We start from the raw sequence: 19,743 nt of genomic DNA, 5'->3' as shown, positions 1-19,743 counted from the left end.
AACAACTGACAAGGATTTTTTGCAATATTCTGTATTACCTCCCAGTGGAGGAGTGCAGGGGGTATGAATGGGTGTGGGTGGGTATGTCTGAGTGTGTGTGGGGGGGAATTCATAGACAATACAAAGGCCTCAAAATGTCCAAAACTCTTCTCGGCCAAATGTAAATAGTCCCACACAAAATCAATAAGTTCAAACAACAATAAATAATAACTCTCACGCAAACTCCCTTTAACTAAAATGTCACACCAAATAGAACTGGCAGGGGACTAATAGTCCAGCGACACTGAACATCAAAAAGAGCGCATAGGGAAAAAAAGAACGTCTGCTGCAGTGAAAAGCACTGGAGATAGAGGGAAAATGAGAGCTGTTGACTGCAGGCTTGCAGTGTGTCCGTCTGATACAGTGTATGTGACAAATAAAATTTGATTTGATTTGGATTTGATTTGATTTTTGGTTTGTTGGTTTGTTTTTCAAAGCTTCGCTAAAATTGTTGCTACTACTCCAGTCAAACAATGACAGGAGCTAAAAATAAACAAGAGTTGCACACCCTGTCAAACTGCCGCGCCAACCGAGAGCCAAAAGAGCTATCTTCATTTCCTCCTTCCTGACTACTGATACGCCCTTAAAGTGGCAGCGCAGGGTGAAGGCTCCATGCAGGATTTAGCCACAATGTATATAATGTTGAGTCATCTGCATACATAGACACACAGGCTTTACTCATGCCTGTGGCAGGTCATTAGTAAAGATTGACCAAAGTAAGGGGCCTTGACAGCTGCCCTGGGGAATGCCTGATTCTACCTGGATTATGTTGGAGATGCTACCATTAAATAACCCCCTCTGTGTTCTGTTAGACAGGTAACTCTCAATCCACAGTATAGCAGGAGGTGTAATGCCATAACATATACAGTACCAGTCAAAAGTTTGGACACACCTACTCATTCAAGGGTTTTTATTAATTTGTACTATTTTCCACATTGTACAACAATAGTGAACACATCAAAACTATGAAATAACACATATGGAATCATATAGTAACCAAAAAAGTGTTAAACAAATCTAAATATATTTTAGATTCTTCAAAGTAGCCACCCTTTGCCTTGATGACTGTCACGATCTTGGAAATAAGCGGACCAAGGTGTAGCGTGAATTGAGTTCCACATCTTTAATTACCAAATTGAAACTAGATACAAAATAACAAAATTTACAAAGACCGTGACAACGTAGTGCCCAAACACACTAACAGAAACAATATCCCACAAACACAGGTGGGAAAAATAGCTACTTAAATATGATCCCCAATTAGAGACAACGATTACCAGCTGCCTCTAATTGGGAATCATACAAAGCACCAACATAGAAATTATAAACTAGAATACCCCTTAGTCACGCCCTGAACTACTACACCATAGAGAAACAAGGGCTCTCTATGGTCAGGGCGTGACAATGACAGCTTTGCACACTCTTGGCATTCTCTCAACCAGCTTCACTTGGAATGCTTTTCCAACAGTCTTGAAGGAGTTCCCACATATGCTGAGTACTTTTTGGCTGCTTTTCCTTCACTCTGCGGTCTTACTCATCCCAAACCATCTCAATTAGGGTGATGTCAGGTGATCGTGGAGGCCAGGTCGTCTGATGCAGCCCTCCATCACTATCCTTCTTGGTCAAATAGCCCTTTCACAGCCTGGAGGTGTGTTTTGGGTCATTGTCCTGTTGAAAAACATATGATAGTCCCACTAAGCTCAAACCAGATGAAATGGCGTATTTCTGCAGAATGCTGTAGTAGCCATGCTGGTAAGTGTGCCTTGAATTCTAAATAAATCACTGACGGTGTCAGCAGCAAAGCACCCCCACACCATCACACCTCCTCCTCCATGCTAAATGGTGGGAACCACACATGCAAAGGTCATCCGTTCACCTACATTGCATCTCACAAAGACATTCTACAATGTAGAAAATAGTAAAAAATTAAAACCCCTTGAATGATAGGTGTGTCCAAACTTTTGACTGGTACTGTACGTTTTTCCAACAGTACACTATGATTGATAATGTCAAAAGCCTCACTGAAGTCTAACAAAACATCTTACACAGTCTTTTATCAATTTCTCTCTTCAAATCAGTCATTTGTGTAAGGGCCATGCATGTTGAATGCCCTTCTCTATAAGCATGCTTAAAGTCTTAATTTATTTTCTGTAAAATACCTTTGTATCTGCTCAAAAAACTGTTTTACAAAAGTTTCTTAAGGTTGGTGACAGGCTGATCCCCCAAAGGGTGCTTTACTATTCCTATGTAACTTTTGCTTCCCTCCAGGTCCGATGGCACACACTTTTTTTGTAACCTTAGATTGAGGAGTTGGAAAGTAGGAGTGGCAATATCGTCCGCTATTATCCTCAGTAATTTTCCATCCAAGTTGTTCATATACAACAGTTTTTTCACCTCTTCCACACTCACTTTACAAATCACTTTTTGATTTCTAAATTACATGTTGTTTTTTCACCTTTATTTAAAACCAGGTAGGCAAGTTGAGAACAAGTTCTCATTTACAATTGCGACCTGGCCAAGATAAATGTAACGCTCGTCTGAAGAAGAGGACCAAAGCGCAGCGTGGTACGTGTTCATGATTATTTACTCAACCTGAACACTGAAATAAAATAACAACGTGGAACAAAATGAAACAGTTCTGTCTGATGCAGACACAAAACAACTACCCACAAAACAACAGGTGGGAAAAAGCTGCCTAAGTATGATTCTCAATCAGAGACAATGATAGACAGCTGCCTCTGATTGAGAACCACACCCGACCAAACACAACGAAATAGAAAACATAGAAATAAAGAAACTAGAATGCCCACCCTAGTCACACCCTGGCCTAACCAAAATAGAGAATAAAAACCTCTCTATGGCCAGGGCATGACAATAAAGCAAAGCAGTTCGGCACAAACAACAACACAGAGTTACACATGGAGTAAAACAAACATAGTCAATAATACAGTAGAAAAATAAGTCTATATATACACGATGTGAGCAAATGAGGTGAGATAAGGGAGGTAAAGGCAAAAAAAGGCCATGGTGGCGAAGTAAATAAAATATAGCAAGTAAAACACTGGAATGGTAGATTTGCAGTGGAAGAATATGCAAAGTAGAAATAAAAATAATGGGGTGCAAAGGAGCAAAATAAATAAATCGGTAGGATAGTCAGTTTTACAAGGTTATGTTTGGCAGCATGAGTGAAGGATGCTTTGTTGCGAAATAGGAAGCCAATTCTAGATTTAACTTTGGAATGGAGATGTTTGATGTGAGTCTGGAAGGAGAGTTTACAGTCTAACCAGACACCTAGGTATTTGTAGTTGTCCACATAGTCTAAGTCAGAATCAATCAGTCACAATGCTTGTCTTTCATCATTTGATCAGTTATACTTTGATGTGTAGGTCTCATGTTTGTTGCTGGCATGTCATGCCCAAGTTTGCTACTCTTGCCAATGAAAAAATGATTTAATGAATGATGGAGCTGAGTTTACCTCCAAAGCTTTTTACTATCATTCTTTATATAATTTCTATTTGTTTAATAGTATAGTTTCTTCTTCTTTTTGTTCTGTTTCGTCACATGATTTCTCAATATGTAGTAGGTTTGCCAATTGGTTGTGGAGACAGACTTATTTGCCATTGCTTTTGCCTCATCCCTCTCAACCATACATTTTTTAAATTCCTCATCAATCCACTGGGATGTAAACATTTTTACAGTCATTTTCTTAATGGGTGAGTAAGTGGAGTAAGAGATTTCATAAATGTGTCAAGTGCAGCATCTGGTTGCTCCTCATTACATCAGGCATAAGGGTCAACCTAATTCTCCTAACCTGCTACGTTAATTATCTTAACCTGCTGCATGAATTCTTCTAAACTGCTTCCAGTCGTAGCTGTGTCATAGTGGCATGTTTTTAGGGAATCTCAAGCGCATTTGAAATTCACAAACGGTTGTCTACAATCAGCAGAGATAGAAGAGGAAGCGAGACACCCAACTTCCTCATTTTCTCTTTACATTACAGTCAATGTAAAGAGGCGGCAGGGTAGCCTAGTGGTTAGAGCATTGGACTAGTAACCGGAAGGTTGCAAGTTCAAATCCCCAAGCTGACAATGTACAAATCTGTCGTTCTGCTCCTGAACAGGAACCCACTGTTCCTAGGCCGTCATTGAAAATAAGAATTTGTTCTTAAATGACTTGCCTAGTTAAATAAAGATAAAACATATTTTTTAAATGATCTAAGCTGCCCAGACCCAGTTGCTATTGCATTGGTGTCTCAGGGAGAACCACCCGATTAAGCAGACCTGAACTAACCATTTTGTTCAGTGGTAAACAATGTTTATTTCTCCACCATGCCCCTTCGCTGTCAGTGTCAACTATTGGCCCAGTTGAAATTCTTTCAATGTGCATCCTTCCAGGAAACCCATGTGGAGACAATTACCTGTCCAATCAGCGAGTTTTCAAGGAAGGATGCACTTTTTAAAGGAATGTCAACATAATCCTTCTCATTTGGAATCTCTAATGAAATTAAGAATTGTTTTGGAATTTAGTCAATAATACACATCTAAAATATCACATTTTTTGCTTTCTTCAATTGCATTTGCACAATGTAATAATGTCATTGGGCCTAATTCTATTAATTGCATTGCAGATCCTCTATTTATTAATCCCAAGAGGGGACATTAGTCACCAGCAATACACTTACAGGAACAATATACATCAGCTAGACTGAGCACTGATGGCTGGTGAAACAAGCATCACCCTTGACTTACAGAGAATCAAATGGATCCAATAGAATAGACTGTAAACCCATGGAATCAAAAACATCAATAGATGATCAATACAATGAATAATGGGATTGAATAATGTGCAACGTATAATACAATACCTACAAAATACACATAAAAAGCAAAGATACAATACAAATAACTCACAATCAAGGTGAAAAATCTGTCTGTGTCCTTGAGCAAGGCACTTAACCCTCGTTTGCTCCAGGGGCAGAGTACTACTACGGCTGACCCTGTAAAACAACATATTTCACAGCACGTATCCCAGTGTGACAATAAAATATATATTTTAGGAGGATCGTAAGAACAGAACTGTAAACAAAACATTTGTCCCATTGCTTTGCATCAGGGCTCCCCAGTGTTGCAGCGATCTAAGGCAATGCATCTCAGTGCAAGAAGAGTCGCTACAGTCCCTGGTTCTAATCCAGGCTGTATCACATCCGGCCGTGATTGGGAGTCCCATAGTGCGGTGCACAATTGGCCCAGCATTGTCTGGGGTAGGCTGTCATTGTAAATAAGAATTTGTTCTTAACTGACTTGCCTAGTTAAATAAAAGTTTTACAAAATAAATGGGTCACACTGAACATAGCCTACACTGCACCATTGCCTCTTGATGTTTACTCTGTGGGATTATACAAATCCATGGTAACTCAACAAGTGGAGTCCATTTTTCCCCCATACCAGTGTCCAGGAAATCTCATTCGTATGTCCTTTACACAGTTTGTATCAACAGAATCTACAGTACATCACAAGTTCCATAAGGTCCATGGAGATGTTGTGATCTGTAGACTTCCTCAGTTCAAGGGCATTTGCTCAATGTATCTGGCACCAGCATCCAAAGACCAGGTGGAGTATCTTACAAAATGGCATTTGTGTTTTATTCCAATTACCGTCAACTGACTTGGATTGACCATTTGAAATCATGGACACACCTGACCTTTTCCAGAACAGAACAGACCTGGCTCCTACTAAGGTGTCCATCTTCATCCCCAGTATTGGAAGACAGGCTGTCTATCAAGGTCATGGCTTTTTTAATCTTTACACCACAAAACAAATATGCCAGCCTCCAACTTTTATTTCAAAATGGAGTCTAGATCACATTCACCATGTAGTGGACAGAAATTGTGCCCTACTGCCTAGTCTTGTTTTCAAGCCAATGAGCCACACATTAGACTGGATTGTTCTGATGAATGTCCAGGAGGCTTGAATCTGTATAATATTCATAAGAAGACACGTTTTAGTTCAAATCTGGCTGAAATTCATGAACTCAAGCATACTGTACCATTCTGATGTTCTTGTTGCCACAAACAGCATTGATGTTCCCTCAGTGTCTGATACCTAGTAAAAGGAAACCTCAACTCAATAAAACTTTAAAAAGTGCAACCCTGGAGGTAATAGACATTCCTGTCAGCCATCTCCTTACCACATTATGATAGAGAATACTGCTGTATAAAGTGGGTATTGGGGGGTTATTCATTAACATACCTCTGTAGGGCTTTGTGTCTCTGGAAAAATACAAGAATCAACATTGAGACAAACTAATTTGGAACTTGATAACATACTGTTTGACAGGGGTGTTGTCATGATTTTCAGAACATTGTGTATTTTGTTTTATTCATCTTGTACTGGTACTTCCTGTATGGAGCTCCATTATTGTATGCTTTAGTATTTTATTTTACCTTTATTTAACCAGGCAAGTCAGTTAAGAACAAATTCTTATTTTCAATGACGGCCTAGAAACAGTGGGTTAACTGCCTGTTCAGGGGCAGAATGACACATTTGTACCTTGTCAGCTCAGGGATTTGAACTTGCAACCTTCCGGTTACTAGTCCAACGCTCTAACCACTAGGCTACCCTGTTTATTTTAAACATTTAGCAGACACCCTTTTCCATCACTACTTACAGTAGTGAATGCATACATTGTCCATAATGTTCCTCCATGGGACTTGGACCCACAGCCCTGGCGTTGCTAGCGCCATGCTCTACAAACAGTTCCCACGCGGGAACTGTACTGGTACTCTCTGTATATAGCTGCATTCTTGTGTATTTTATTTGAATCTTCGTGTTACTATTTTCTATTTATTTTTTAACTGCATCATTTGGAAGGGCTTGTAAGCAAGCATTTCACGGTAAAGTCTACACCCGTTGTATTCGGCACATGTGACAAATAAAATGTGATTTGATTCAGTGTTGGATGTTTCTCACTTGTTCATCTGGGCAATTAAAACAATAAATTAAACTGTACAATTGCCCAAAATGATCTCACCAGATACAGGATATTTTCTTTTTCTTCTAATAGCTACTGCTGCCATCACAGCTAGTACCAGCACCATCACCACAGCAGATATTATTGCTATGGGAGGGGAGGTCTGTGGTCCACATTCAGAGTCGGACCAATGAGTTCCAGGTTTAATTTGCTGAAGCTTCAAGGTATCACATCTATAATAAGATAAATAAACCACTGGTAAATCAACAATTTAGTCATCCAACTCTCAGTTTTACATGATGAAAACTGTTTGCATATTGCAGTATTTGAAGGAAATAACCATTATACATGAGCCACACTTACTGTGTGTGTGGCTGGCAGGATGTTAATGATCCATCTGAATAGGTGTCACCAGTACAGTCAGAACACACAGTATCTGTAGATATTGTTCCTGCACCAACACAGGGTGAAACTCATTAAGGATCCTTACTTGAGATATGCTTAACTCATGATTGCATAAATCATGTACTGATGTCAATGGAAGATCTGCATGAAGACATACCTGTGTGGTTGATGTATTGACCAGGTTTACAGCTGCTGTGTCTCTGGGCTGCTCTACAACCATCCTTAGTTGGGTCTAGACAGTAGAACCCCTCCAGTGTCCCACAGACAGTGTCTGATGAAGGTCTACATGGCTGCTTTACCTTCAGACCAAAGCCTGGGTCACAGTTTGTACACAGTACGCATGCTGTAAGACCATTGGGTTCATCAAGGAAAGAGGAGTCGGTACAGGGGACACAGGAAGTACTTGTAAATTCTGTACAGTGTTTATGTACCCGGTTTCCTGTGGGATAGAAGGTCAGTGTCATGGATTGATTGGTATTGGAATGTATTTTCTTCATAATAATCCATATAGTATACAGAGCTGGTCCTTACCTGGTGAACACATAGGACAGCATTCATCACCTGTTCTGTACTCTGCTCTACCACATGCAATAGAGCGCTGAATGGTTAGAAGTGTCAAAATGATAGCTAGGTTCATCTGTAAATAGAGAAAAATAACACATTACCACGGTCACACATTGACAAAGCAGGGTTGAAGAGAGTTTGGGGTTAAAGTAGAGATGAGACTGGAGGAGAGGAGAGTTCAGATTGACAGTGTAAATAGAGAGAAAGCATAGTTAATATTTCCATGTTTTCATCATACATTCAGTAAGTAAATGTAAGTGATATTAGGAATTTACTCATGTCAATTCTTTTCAAAGATTTTTATATTGATAATTTGTTTTTGAAAGGCCATGCCGCTTACTAGTAGATTTGACTGTTAAAAGACTCTAAACAATTTTCAAAACAAGAATTCAACCAAAAGTGCCGTGTTCAAATACCCAGACTTGCATTTTAGGTAAGCGAAAATATGTTTTATGGTATGTGACATTTTCTTGCTTTCAATTCCAGGATGTTATACTAATTTCGGCTTTTCATCTAGTAGATTTAGAGAATCGTCTTTCCAGGCCTACGTGTTTGACAACAGTTGATAATGAGACGAGGGGATGAGATGTACCCAAATGAACAAAATGGCAGGAATCAACACAATTGTGTATTATATGGCACATTCTCAATATGGGTGAGCCTAGTATGTTGCTTACTGCATTCATTTGTACTAAACTTTACACTGTAAATAGTATGGAGTAAAATTAGGACACAGTATGTAGCCTAGTTTTAGTGAGTAGTAGTAGGCAAGACAGATTTCAGACACAGCCAGTGTGTATACTCTGAGCATACTATCTGGTGCCAAGTTCTGCTGTACCATGAAATGATGCCAAGCTACGAAGCATTACAAAACCAAAACGTTTAACTTACTATAAATATCAAGCTTTGAAACTGAGCCATGGTTCTCTAATTCCAATCAGCTTATATTTGACCATGCCTTTCCGTTGCCACAACCTGAATGCCAATCACCAAATGAAAGGACTCCCCTTCATCTATACTGATGGAAGTGGATTTAGCAAATGACATCATTAAGAGATCATAGCGTTCACCTGGTCAGACTCATGGAAAGGGCAGGTGTTCCTAATGTTTTGTGTTCAGTGTAAACGTTTTTTGGTCATATTGCCAGAAGATTCCACCCAAACCCTACTGTTAAGCTGGTTTACACTGAGCTTCCCTGGGGTCAGAACGCAACCATGGTCACATAGAGCCCCACAGTGGTGTCATAAGGTGACTTTTATCAATATATTTTGTCTCTATTTACTCTCAGATTTGAAAATGCTAATTAGCATCACAGTAGACATCATGCAAAACTACAAATCCCTGAAAGCTCCTGCACGCCATCTCTCGCTGCACCTTTGCTAACAGGTATTGTGTACGTTTAAAACTTTCACAAGACAGTTCACAGAATTATCCATTTAAAGACATTTAGACATTTATTCCTTGCTACATTTAGCTAACATTAGATAGTTGATCCAGACATTCTTACCTTTGCCTCGATTCGGCAGTCTCATCAAGATCATTATGGCATTTGTAGTTCTTAATGATAGCCAAATTAGCAGCTAGCATTTCATTTTGGGGGGGGGGGTAAATATAGGAGAAGATATTGATAAAAGTCACCTTGTCCTAGAGAGATTTACAGTTATCAAAACGTCACGTCAGGTTAAGCCTACCTGAAACACAGCCGTTATTTTAAGTGTTTCTAAAATCTCCTATGGGAAAAATGAATGATGGAAAAACGATTGGAACCATTTTCCTGTTTGACCGCTAGGATTTATGGGTATTATGACTCATACGGTGGTACTCTATAAAAGACAACGTAGAGCCGGCCCGAGATATGGGTCAGAAAATTTACTTCAATGCAGGGATGGGATATGCCACTATACTTATTGCATTGAACAACAAAGGAGATGATTGGCTGACACTGCCCTTCTAAAATTCTACAGTGGCTGGCTACTGCTCGCTAGCATTAGGACGAAAAGGGCAGTTGAAAAGTATTTTAAATCTTCTCGATGTATCCGTACTTTTTGGATAAAAGTAACATTTGTAGTACAGAGGCATATCCCATCCCTGCATCGAGGTATGTCTTCCAACCCATATCTTGCACCGGCTCCACGGTGTCTTAACATAACCATGATTGAGTTCTGACCCCAGTGCAGCTGTGTAAACAAGCGTTACTGCAGGGCCGGAATCTTCTGGCAAGATTACCAACAAAATGTACATTGAGTGTACAAAACATTAGGAAAACCTGCTCTTTCCATGACAGACTGACCAGGTCAAATCTACTGTTTGATCCCTTATTGATGTCGTCTGTTAAATCCACTTCAATTAGTATAGATGAAGTGAAGGAGAGGTAAAATAATTATTTTTTAAGCCTTGAGACAATTGAGACATGGATAGTGTGTGTGCACCATTCAGAGGGTGAATGGGCAAGACAAAATATTTATACTGAACAAAAATATAAAAACACAACAATTCCAAAGATTCTACGGAGTTACAGTTCATATAATGAAATCAGTCAATGTAAATCAATTCATTAGGACCTAGTCTATGGATTTCACATGTCTGTGAATACAGATATGCATCTGTTGGTCACAGACACCTTAAAAAAAGCAAATGGATCAGAAAAACCAGTAAGTATCTGATGTGACCATCATTTGCCTCATGCAGCATGACACATCACCTTCACATTGAGTTAATCAGGCTGTTGATTGTGGCCTGTGGAATGTTGTCCAACTCCTCTTCAATGGCTGTGCAAAGTTGCTGAATATTGGCGGGAACTGAACACGCTGTCATACACGTCGATCCAGAGCATCCCAAACATGCTGAATTGATGGGCATGTCTGATGTGTATACAGGCCATGGAAGAACTGGGACATTTTCAGCTTCCAGGAATTGTGTACAGATCCTTGCGACATGGGCAGTGCATTATCATGCTGAAACATGAGGTGATGGCGGTGGATGAATGGCACGACAATGTGCCTCAGGATCTTGTCACGGTGCCTCTGTACATTTAAATTGCCATCGAATAAAATGCAATTGTGTTCATTGCAGGGCTGGGCGATATGGCCTAAAAATCAAATCTACATTAAAACAAAAATGTTTTTTACTTATGGGCAAATGATAATACTGTATATATTTAGATATTTTTTGTATTTATTTTTTATGTTATCTAAATAAGCTTGTAGTGTTGGTCCCATGTTTCATGAGCTGAAATAAAAGATCCCAGAAATGTTCTATATGCACAAAAAGCTTATTTCTCTCAGATTTTGTGCACAAATTAGTTTACATCCCTGTTAGTGAGCATTTCTCCTTCTAACAATATCCATCCACCTGACAGGTGTGGCATATCAAAAAGCTGATTAAACAGCATGATCATTACACGGGTGCACCTTGTGCTTGGGACAATAATAGGACAGTAAAATGTGCAGTTTTTTTACACAATGCCACAGATGTCTCAAGTTTTGAGGGAGCCGTGCAGTTGGCATACTGACTGCAGGATTGTCCAACAAAGCTGTTGCCAGATAATTTAATGTTTATTTCTCTATTATAAACCGCCTGCAACGTAATTTTTGACAATTTGTCAGTACACCCAACTGGTTTCCCAACCACGCCCACTAGATGTTGGAACATTGCTGCAGGGACTTTCTTCCATTCAGCCACAACAGCATTAGTGAGGTCGGGCACTGATGTTTGGCGATTAGGCTTGGCTCGCAGTCGACGTTCCAATTCATCCCAAAGGTTGAGGTCATGGCTCTGTGCAGGCCAGTCAAGTTCATCCACACCGATCTTGACAAACCATTTTTGTATAGACCTTGCATTGTGCACGGGGGCAATGTCATGCTGAAAATGTAAAGGGCCTTCCCCAAACTGTTGCCACAAAGTTGGAAACACAGAATCGTCTGGAATGTCATTGTATGCTGTAGCGGGGCATAGCCCAAAACATGAAAAACAGCCGCAGAGCATTATTCCTATTCCACCAAACGTTACACTTGGCACTATGGATTTGGGCAGGTAGCGTTCTCCTGGCATCTGCTAAACTCAGATTTGTCTGCCGGATTGCCAGATGGTGAAGCGTGATTCATCAGTCCAGAGAACACGTTGCCACTGCTCCAGTCCAATGGCGGCGAGCTTTACACCACACCAGCCGACGCTTGGCATTGCGCATGGTGATCTTAGGCTTGTGTGTGGCTGCTCGGCCATAGAAATCCATTTCACGAAGCTCTCGACGAACAGTTCTTGTGCTGACGTTGCTGCCAGATGGAGTTTGGAACTGAGGACAGACGCTCTGTGAGCTTGTGTGGCCTACCACTTCGCAGCTGAGCCTTTGTTGCTCTTAGATGTTTCCTCTTCACAATAACAGCACTTACATTTGACGGAGCAGCTCTAGCAGGGCAGAAATTTGAGGAACTGACTTGTTGGAAAGGTGGCATCCTATGACGGTGCCTCATTGAAAGTCACTGAGCTCTTCAGTAAGGCCATTCTACTGCCTATGTTTGTCTACGGAGATTGCATGGCTGTGTGCTCGGGCTTTCTACTCCTGTCAGTGACGGGTGTGGCTGAAATAGCCCAATCCACTAATTTGAAGGGGTGTCCACATGCTTTTGTATGCACTGCGGCCTCCATGGCATTTTTCCTACAAATATATGCTTCACTGTGACCTGCTGCTGCTGACTATCAGGCAGTGAGGCAGCCTGTTGCTGAGTGAGTGGTGGGGAGGTGGAGAAATATACTGTGGGGAGAACAAGTATTTGATACACTTTTCCCCTATACATTTTCTATGACAACCAAAAGTGCTCGTTACATTTTGAATGCTTAGCAGGACAGGAAAATTGTCAAATTCACGCACTTATCAAGATAACACTCGGTCATCCCTACTGCCTCTGGGCTGGCGGACTCACTAAACACAAATGCATCTTTTGTGAATAATGTCCGAGTGTTGGAATGTGTCCCTGGCTATCCATACGTTTTAAAAACAAGGTAATGGTGCCGTCTGCATTGCTTAATATACTTTTAATTTTGATACTTAAGTATATTTTAGCAATTACATTTACTTTTGATACTGAAGTATATTTAAAACCAAATACTTTGACTTTTACTCAAGTAGTATTTTACTGTCTGACTCACTTTTACTTGAGTAACTTTCTATTAAGGTATCTATACTTTTACTCAAGTATAACAATTGGGTACTTTTTCTATCACTACAAACGAGTTAAATCGACATTCATTGATGGAAAATTATCTGGCGAGTTTAATGAGGGCAAATTTTTATTTCTATTGTGACATATTTAAATTCCTTTTTTAAACACATTAGTTCGTAAGAATTATTGTTTTGATGGAAAACCGAATTTAGCTTCTTATGTTGTTACAATTTACGTTGATATTCCTTCTTAATTCGCTCAATAGCGTTATAGAAAAAGGGTTTATCGGCGAAATGTGGCAACTCGTCTCTTGCTGCGAAAACACATTTGGGCTAGTTTTTAGGCCTTGTGGGCGGGTATTGAGTGGTTATTGTGCTACAAATTTAGCTGGACCTGGCAACCCTGCCTGTACTAGGTAAAACAACACTGTCCATCCAGCCTCTTGGTGTTTGTCTTTCATCATACATGTAGATATCCTAATAAAGTAGCTAGGCTAGCATAATGAAGGTACAATGTAGATAAGCTACAAAACACCCTATTTACGAACTTAAAATAATACTTTAGTTGGCAACGTGAGCCCCTTAACCCTCGTTTTTTGATTGAGTTTGCGAGTGTACAATTATGTTCAATCCAAGGCCTGAAACGCCCCATAATTCAATTTGCGATGATTGTACATCCGCTAAGAAAAGTCAGCAAAAACTTAACCAGGTTTCGTGTAGAGAATAAACTACACATCAAAGAGGCTCTCACTCCAGAAGATGCTGCTGCAAGGGAAACACTTTGGCCAATGGTAAAAAAGGCTAGAGAAAAAGGGAAGAGGGCATTTTCAGTAGCCCTTTTGCATTTATCGATGGAAAGAAGCTCGATTGCCAGGACATCAAGTGAATGTCATGAGAGTACTGAATGTTTTGAAAACACTGTGCTCAAGTATATACAGTAGCTACATTAACCTGAAATTGATGTCATCTTCTTTCTAGGTCAAATGAAAACGTTAAGAGTTAGCTAAATTACTTGAGTTTAGTTAGTCATTTTTACGTTCACCCCATTTTATATCACCAGGTTTGTAAATGTGAATACGGTTCATCATATTGATCACACTGTAAATACCTCGGTTTAGGGTAGTCCAGTTCTTTCTCTAAACTCAGGTTTCCTTATTAGCTCCCTAGATTACTAGTTAACCAGTTATTCATATCACTACTGTATTTGTCTTCTTATTTTTATTTGATTTTTGACAGTTTATGCAACGTTTTGAATTCAATGCACTACATATTGTATCTCTAAATGCCAGGGGTTTACGAAACATAACTAAAAGAAAATCACTTTTTATTTTGTAAACACTCTCAATGCAGATTTCATTCTACTCCAGGAGACTCACTCCTGCGATTCAGATTCTAGTCTTTGTAAATCACAATGGGGAAATACTGTTTATTATAGTCACGGGTCTAACCACTCAGCTGGTACTATGATATTGCTTCATAAGTTTAAACGTGATATTTCAGTCTTGTATGTCCAGAGATGGGTTATATTGATCTCCGAACTACATAATGATTGTTTTATTATATACAATGTATTTGGGTACAACTCTTACTCTTCAAAGAATACTTTATTTTTGAATCTTGCTAATAAGCTTACTGTGCTGCAAAACAAGTATACAAATGCATGGCTTATAATAGCTGGAGACTTTAATGCAACACCTGATAACTCTTTAGATAGATTTTCACCTAGAATAATAGCTCAAAAGTCTCAGAATAGTGACATCATCACCTAATTTTGCAGTAAACTGACAGTGATCGATACGATTCTTTAATGTGAACTCAAACTAATACACCTGGAGTTATAGGTCAATGACGGCCAGATCCAGAATGCATCTGTTTCTCATTTCTCCCCCCACTTTTACAGAATGTACAAGAAGTAAATCATAAACATGCTCCTTTGAGCTCCTTTGACTGATCATAAAATTATATTCTTGAAGTTAGAATGTTCTGAAAAATCTAGTGGCATTAGAGGATACTGGAAACTGTCACATGTGCTCCCTCTCCGGCCTCTAGGTCTCCAGGCTGCATGTTATGGCGCACACCTGTCACCATCGTTACGCGCAACAGGAGTGAATTATTATGACACTATGACACCCTGGACTCCATCACCTTCTTTATTACCTGCCCTATATATGTCACTCCCCTTGGTTCCTTCCCCAGGCGTCATTATTTCAGAAACTTAATAATTCACTCCTAAATGATCTAGTCTTTAACAAGAGTATAAAGAACTTGATCATAGACTCGTTTAACTCAAATGATTTAAAACCAAAGCATGGAAATAACGGGGAAATATTTAAATTCAAGGTAAGGTCTATTGCCATTACAACACAGTAGGGAATTAAAGAAGCAAACATTTTTGAAAGAAGATGAAAGAAGTTTATGAATACATGTAATGTTCTTTCAGAAAAGGGTACCCTTTCAACAGAGGAAGAAACAGATTTGAATACATCTTGAATAGAATGAGATCAAATGTGAATTGATTTAGCTAAAGGGGCCTTTATTACATCTAGAGCAAAATGGGTCGACGAGGGTGAGAAAAACACAAGATATTTTTGTGGAAAAAAGGAACTATAAGAGAATCTCTTTCTGCCTTAAATATTGACATTACCTTATGTAAATACCCAACATTGTGTATTCTTTCTATGAAAATGTGTATAAATCTAATTTTAATGGGATTGAATGTGAACATTTTATAAAACATGTCCATGGTTCAAGTCCATATGTGAAGAGGAGTTTTCTATTGTAGCGATTAGAAACGCTCTTAAATCTATGAAGAAGGGGAAAGCACCTGGTCTTTCTGTGGAATTTTATTTACACTTTTGGGAACATTTAGAGGGACCAGTATTCAACATGTTCCAAGAATGCCTAGTGTCTGGGTAGGTTCCTTGTTCCTTGTCAATCATTTGCTTATTGGTGAAATCAGCAATCAGACAATATCTTTAAGTAAATCAATCATTAATTTATTACTGCAATGGTTTCATGAAAGGTCTCCACATTTTTTTATTTAACCAGGTAAGTTGACTGAACAGATTGGGAATTTAGCCAGGACACCAGGGTTAACACCCCTACTCTTACAATAAGTACCATCGGATTTTTAGTGACCACAGAGTCAGGACACCCTTTTAACGTCCCATCCGAAAGACGGCACCCTACACAGGGCAATGTCCCCAATCACTGCCCTACATTATTTATTTATTTTAGATCAGAGAAAAGGGTGCCTCCTACTGGCCCTCCAACATCACTTCCAGCAGCATGTGGTTTCCCATCCAGGAACCGACCAGGAACAACCCTGCCTAGCTTTCAAAAGCACGCTGACAGTGGGATGCAGGGTGGTATGCTGCTGGCAAATCAGCTGTAACATTAAGTTAGTTTTAGACTTGAATGATTACACTGACTCAGTTGATTCCCAAGGCTATTATTTTATTCCTTGACAAAATTCAGAATACATTCGTAGTGCACTTTTGGTTTCGGGACTAGCTTTTGTCTCTGTTATCATTATGCTTTATAAAGATATGAATAGTTCTATTATGATTCATCGTAACACATCTAAAATATTTCATATTCACCGTAGTAGTGTACTCCAGGGTTGCCCTATTTCATCATTCTTATTAATGTGCTTGATTTATTTGATAAAGAAGGGAATATACTCTCTTATAGAAAGTTCTCAGAAACATAGAACTTCCCAAAACATTATAAAGAATTTAATTCTATATGCAAAGCAATACCTTCAGGACTTACTAAATTAAAGAAATCTAATTTGTGTTTTGGCGAACAGTCAAGATAGATGCACAATATATGTTAGAAGGTTTCTCCCTGCTCGATAAGAAATGTAATAATACATTCATACGGTCACTTTTTAACTCCAAGAACAAGATCTCTCCAAGAGAGAAATTCTTCTGGAATGAATGCATATATTACTGAAATTAATAGACGAAAGCTTGATTGCTTCCTCACAAATTTTGTATATCAAATAAAGTAAAATAAATTCACTTTAAAATCTTGCACAAAATATACCCTTGCAATAACTTGTTGTCTAAATTCATGTATTTAGAGGACATATGCCTTTTCTGTGATAAAGAAGGAGAAACTATTATATACTTTTTATGAGTGTGACTCTGTGAAATTTATATTGGATTGAGTAAAGTATTTACATTTTCATTTCATCAATAAGACCCATGTATTTACAATGAAAGATGTAATATGTTGTTATTAAAATGAAAACAAAACCACTGAATTTGTCGTTAATTTATTCATTCTCTCTGGTAAATGTTATATATATTTTAAACTTAACCTTTATTTAACTAGGCAAGTCAGTTAAGAACCAATTCTTATTTACAATGACGGCCTACATATACAAAAACAAATCATTGAAATCTGTCCCCAAATGCAATATATTTTTACTTGAAATCGAATATCTAATAAATCTCTAGAATTTGTCAATAACAACAACAAAAACTATTCTTACAATTAAGTTTGCACAACTTTAACCCTGGCCTTTTTTTATTTATTTTAGGAACTTTTGAAATTCAAATAATGTGATTACATTTTTTGTAACTTTCAATGCTATTTTCTGTTTCTTCAGAAAAAAATATACATGTAGTGATGTCCTGTTTGTATTGTAATGACCCTGGGTTTATAAGCGCGGAAATTTGACACATGAGCATGCTTTTGCGGCACAGTCGATAGCACGCTGGACTTCGGGCTAGAAGGTCAAGGGTACGAGACCTGCTCCCTGCTTTTTTTCATTACACTGGTGTCAGAAGTGGGATCGGACCTTGTATCCACGACTGGTGAGCCGGTGAGCGTGTTGAGTCGCAAGCTAGCGCGAGGACGCGTTCTTTGAAAGGAGGGAGTAACATCGTGTAAGGACCCTGGGTTTATAAGCGCGGAAATCGAGTCTGCGGCACAGTCGATAGCGCGCCGGACCTCGGGCTCGAAGGTCGAGGGCTCGAGACCTGCTCCCTGCTGTTTCATTACAGTATTGTACTAGAATTTTAAATGTTATAATAAAAAAATAATAAATTAAAATTGTATTTTTATAATATAAAAAATATATAAATCTTAAAACCAACATTAATATGGAGAAGTCAATATACAAGTGTCAGTAAAAACAAATGTAAATAAGTTAGAAATTGTGCTACTAATGCACATGACGGCTCAAACACGTATCATAAAAGTGATGTTCATGTTTGGTTAGCTTTTGAAAACGTGCCTATGCACATAACTTTTCCTGACATCACATTTAAGCGCGCACAAAAAACAACAGTTACATGATGACTAAAAGCAAAACCGTGAGATCAACAAGTGTTTGGAATGGAGCCTAAGACTGACTAGTTTTCCCTTATTTTTAGGAACTTTCCACCAGGGTTGCCATATCCGCTGACGTCACCAGACCTAGTCTTTCCCCTAATGATTTTGTCTGCGTTCCATAAAAGGAGCTGTTTTTCATATAGCTGGCTTCACATGCGATTTATTTGTGATTGGCCAACATTTACATATAGTTTGCATATTGTTATTTGACATTATTTGTATTGATTTCAGTCTCTACGGCGTCTTAGGCTTCAATCACATTTCAATCAATCAAATGTATTTATAAAGCCCTTCTTACATCAGCTGATATCTCAAAGTGCTGTACAGAAACCCAGCCTAAAACCCCAAACAGCAAGCAATGCAGGTGTAGAAGCATCTCTCTCTGTCTGCAGACTAGGAGAAAGTACGTATATAATATAGCTTAGTAAATCTGTTCAAATCACACATCACAAACACTTACTTGTTCATACACAAAACAGATGGAAGGCAAAGCATTTCACCAGATTGATGCAATCTGTGTATTATGTAAGGAATAAACGCAGACGTTTTGTACATTACCTTGGAAATAATGGACAACGCAGCGGGACAAGGTCATGCACAGAAAGGAGGCGTTTATCCCGTTTATACCACAGTTTCCAAAGAGAACAATACTAAAGCACACATTTATCGGCAGAAATCCTGCTGCTACTGCTACTATTATGCACTGGCTTCTTAGAAAAATACGTTAGCCTGCGCACATTACTTTTCCTGACATCATCACGTTTATACATTGTACTTTTCGATTTTCTTGATATAGTGGGATGGCTAACATTCGATGTCGGCGGATGCGTTGTCTTCTAGCCAAAATAAGAAATGCGATCATAATTGACTAGCGCTTATAAGGCGCACACACAACAATTCCATGACGACTAAAAGCAAGAGCGTGGGATGAGTGTTTGGGATGTAGGCGATCGCTAGTTTCACACACACACACATATATATATATATATATATATATATATATATATATATATATATATATATATATATATATATATATATATATATATATATATATTATTTTTGTATATACTTTTTTGTATTTTTTCCACCTTTATTTAACCAGGTAGGTCAGTTGAGAACATGTTCTCATTTACAACTGCGACCTGGCCAAGATAAAGCAAAGCAGTGCGACAGAAACAACAACACAGAGTTACACATGGAATAAACAAGCGTGCTGACACTATATATATATATATATATGTCTATATACAGTGTGTGCA

The 19,743-nt window shown here is 38.7% G+C and overlaps 1 protein-coding gene across 1 annotated transcript; it reads right to left on the bottom strand.

Annotated features, from left to right (window-relative positions):
• Positions 1-6,948: 6,948 nt before the first annotated feature.
• Positions 6,949-19,394, bottom strand: LOC112235193 (tumor necrosis factor receptor superfamily member 14-like). Its single transcript, XM_042299723.1, has 5 exons — positions 19,040-19,394; positions 7,945-8,050; positions 7,571-7,852; positions 7,372-7,459; positions 6,949-7,241 (listed from the first exon to the last, which is right to left on the bottom strand). The coding sequence occupies exons 2-5, from the start codon at positions 8,048-8,050 to the stop codon at positions 7,037-7,039; spliced, it is 681 nt and encodes a 226-aa protein (XP_042155657.1). The 5' UTR covers positions 19,040-19,394; the 3' UTR covers positions 6,949-7,036.
• Between the last annotated feature and the right edge of the window lie 349 nt (positions 19,395-19,743).

Source organism: Oncorhynchus tshawytscha, linkage group LG16 (genome assembly GCF_018296145.1).
Source record: "Oncorhynchus tshawytscha isolate Ot180627B linkage group LG16, Otsh_v2.0, whole genome shotgun sequence".
NCBI lineage: Eukaryota > Metazoa > Chordata > Actinopteri > Salmoniformes > Salmonidae > Oncorhynchus > Oncorhynchus tshawytscha.
This window is presented reverse-complemented; position numbering and strand designations above follow the sequence as displayed.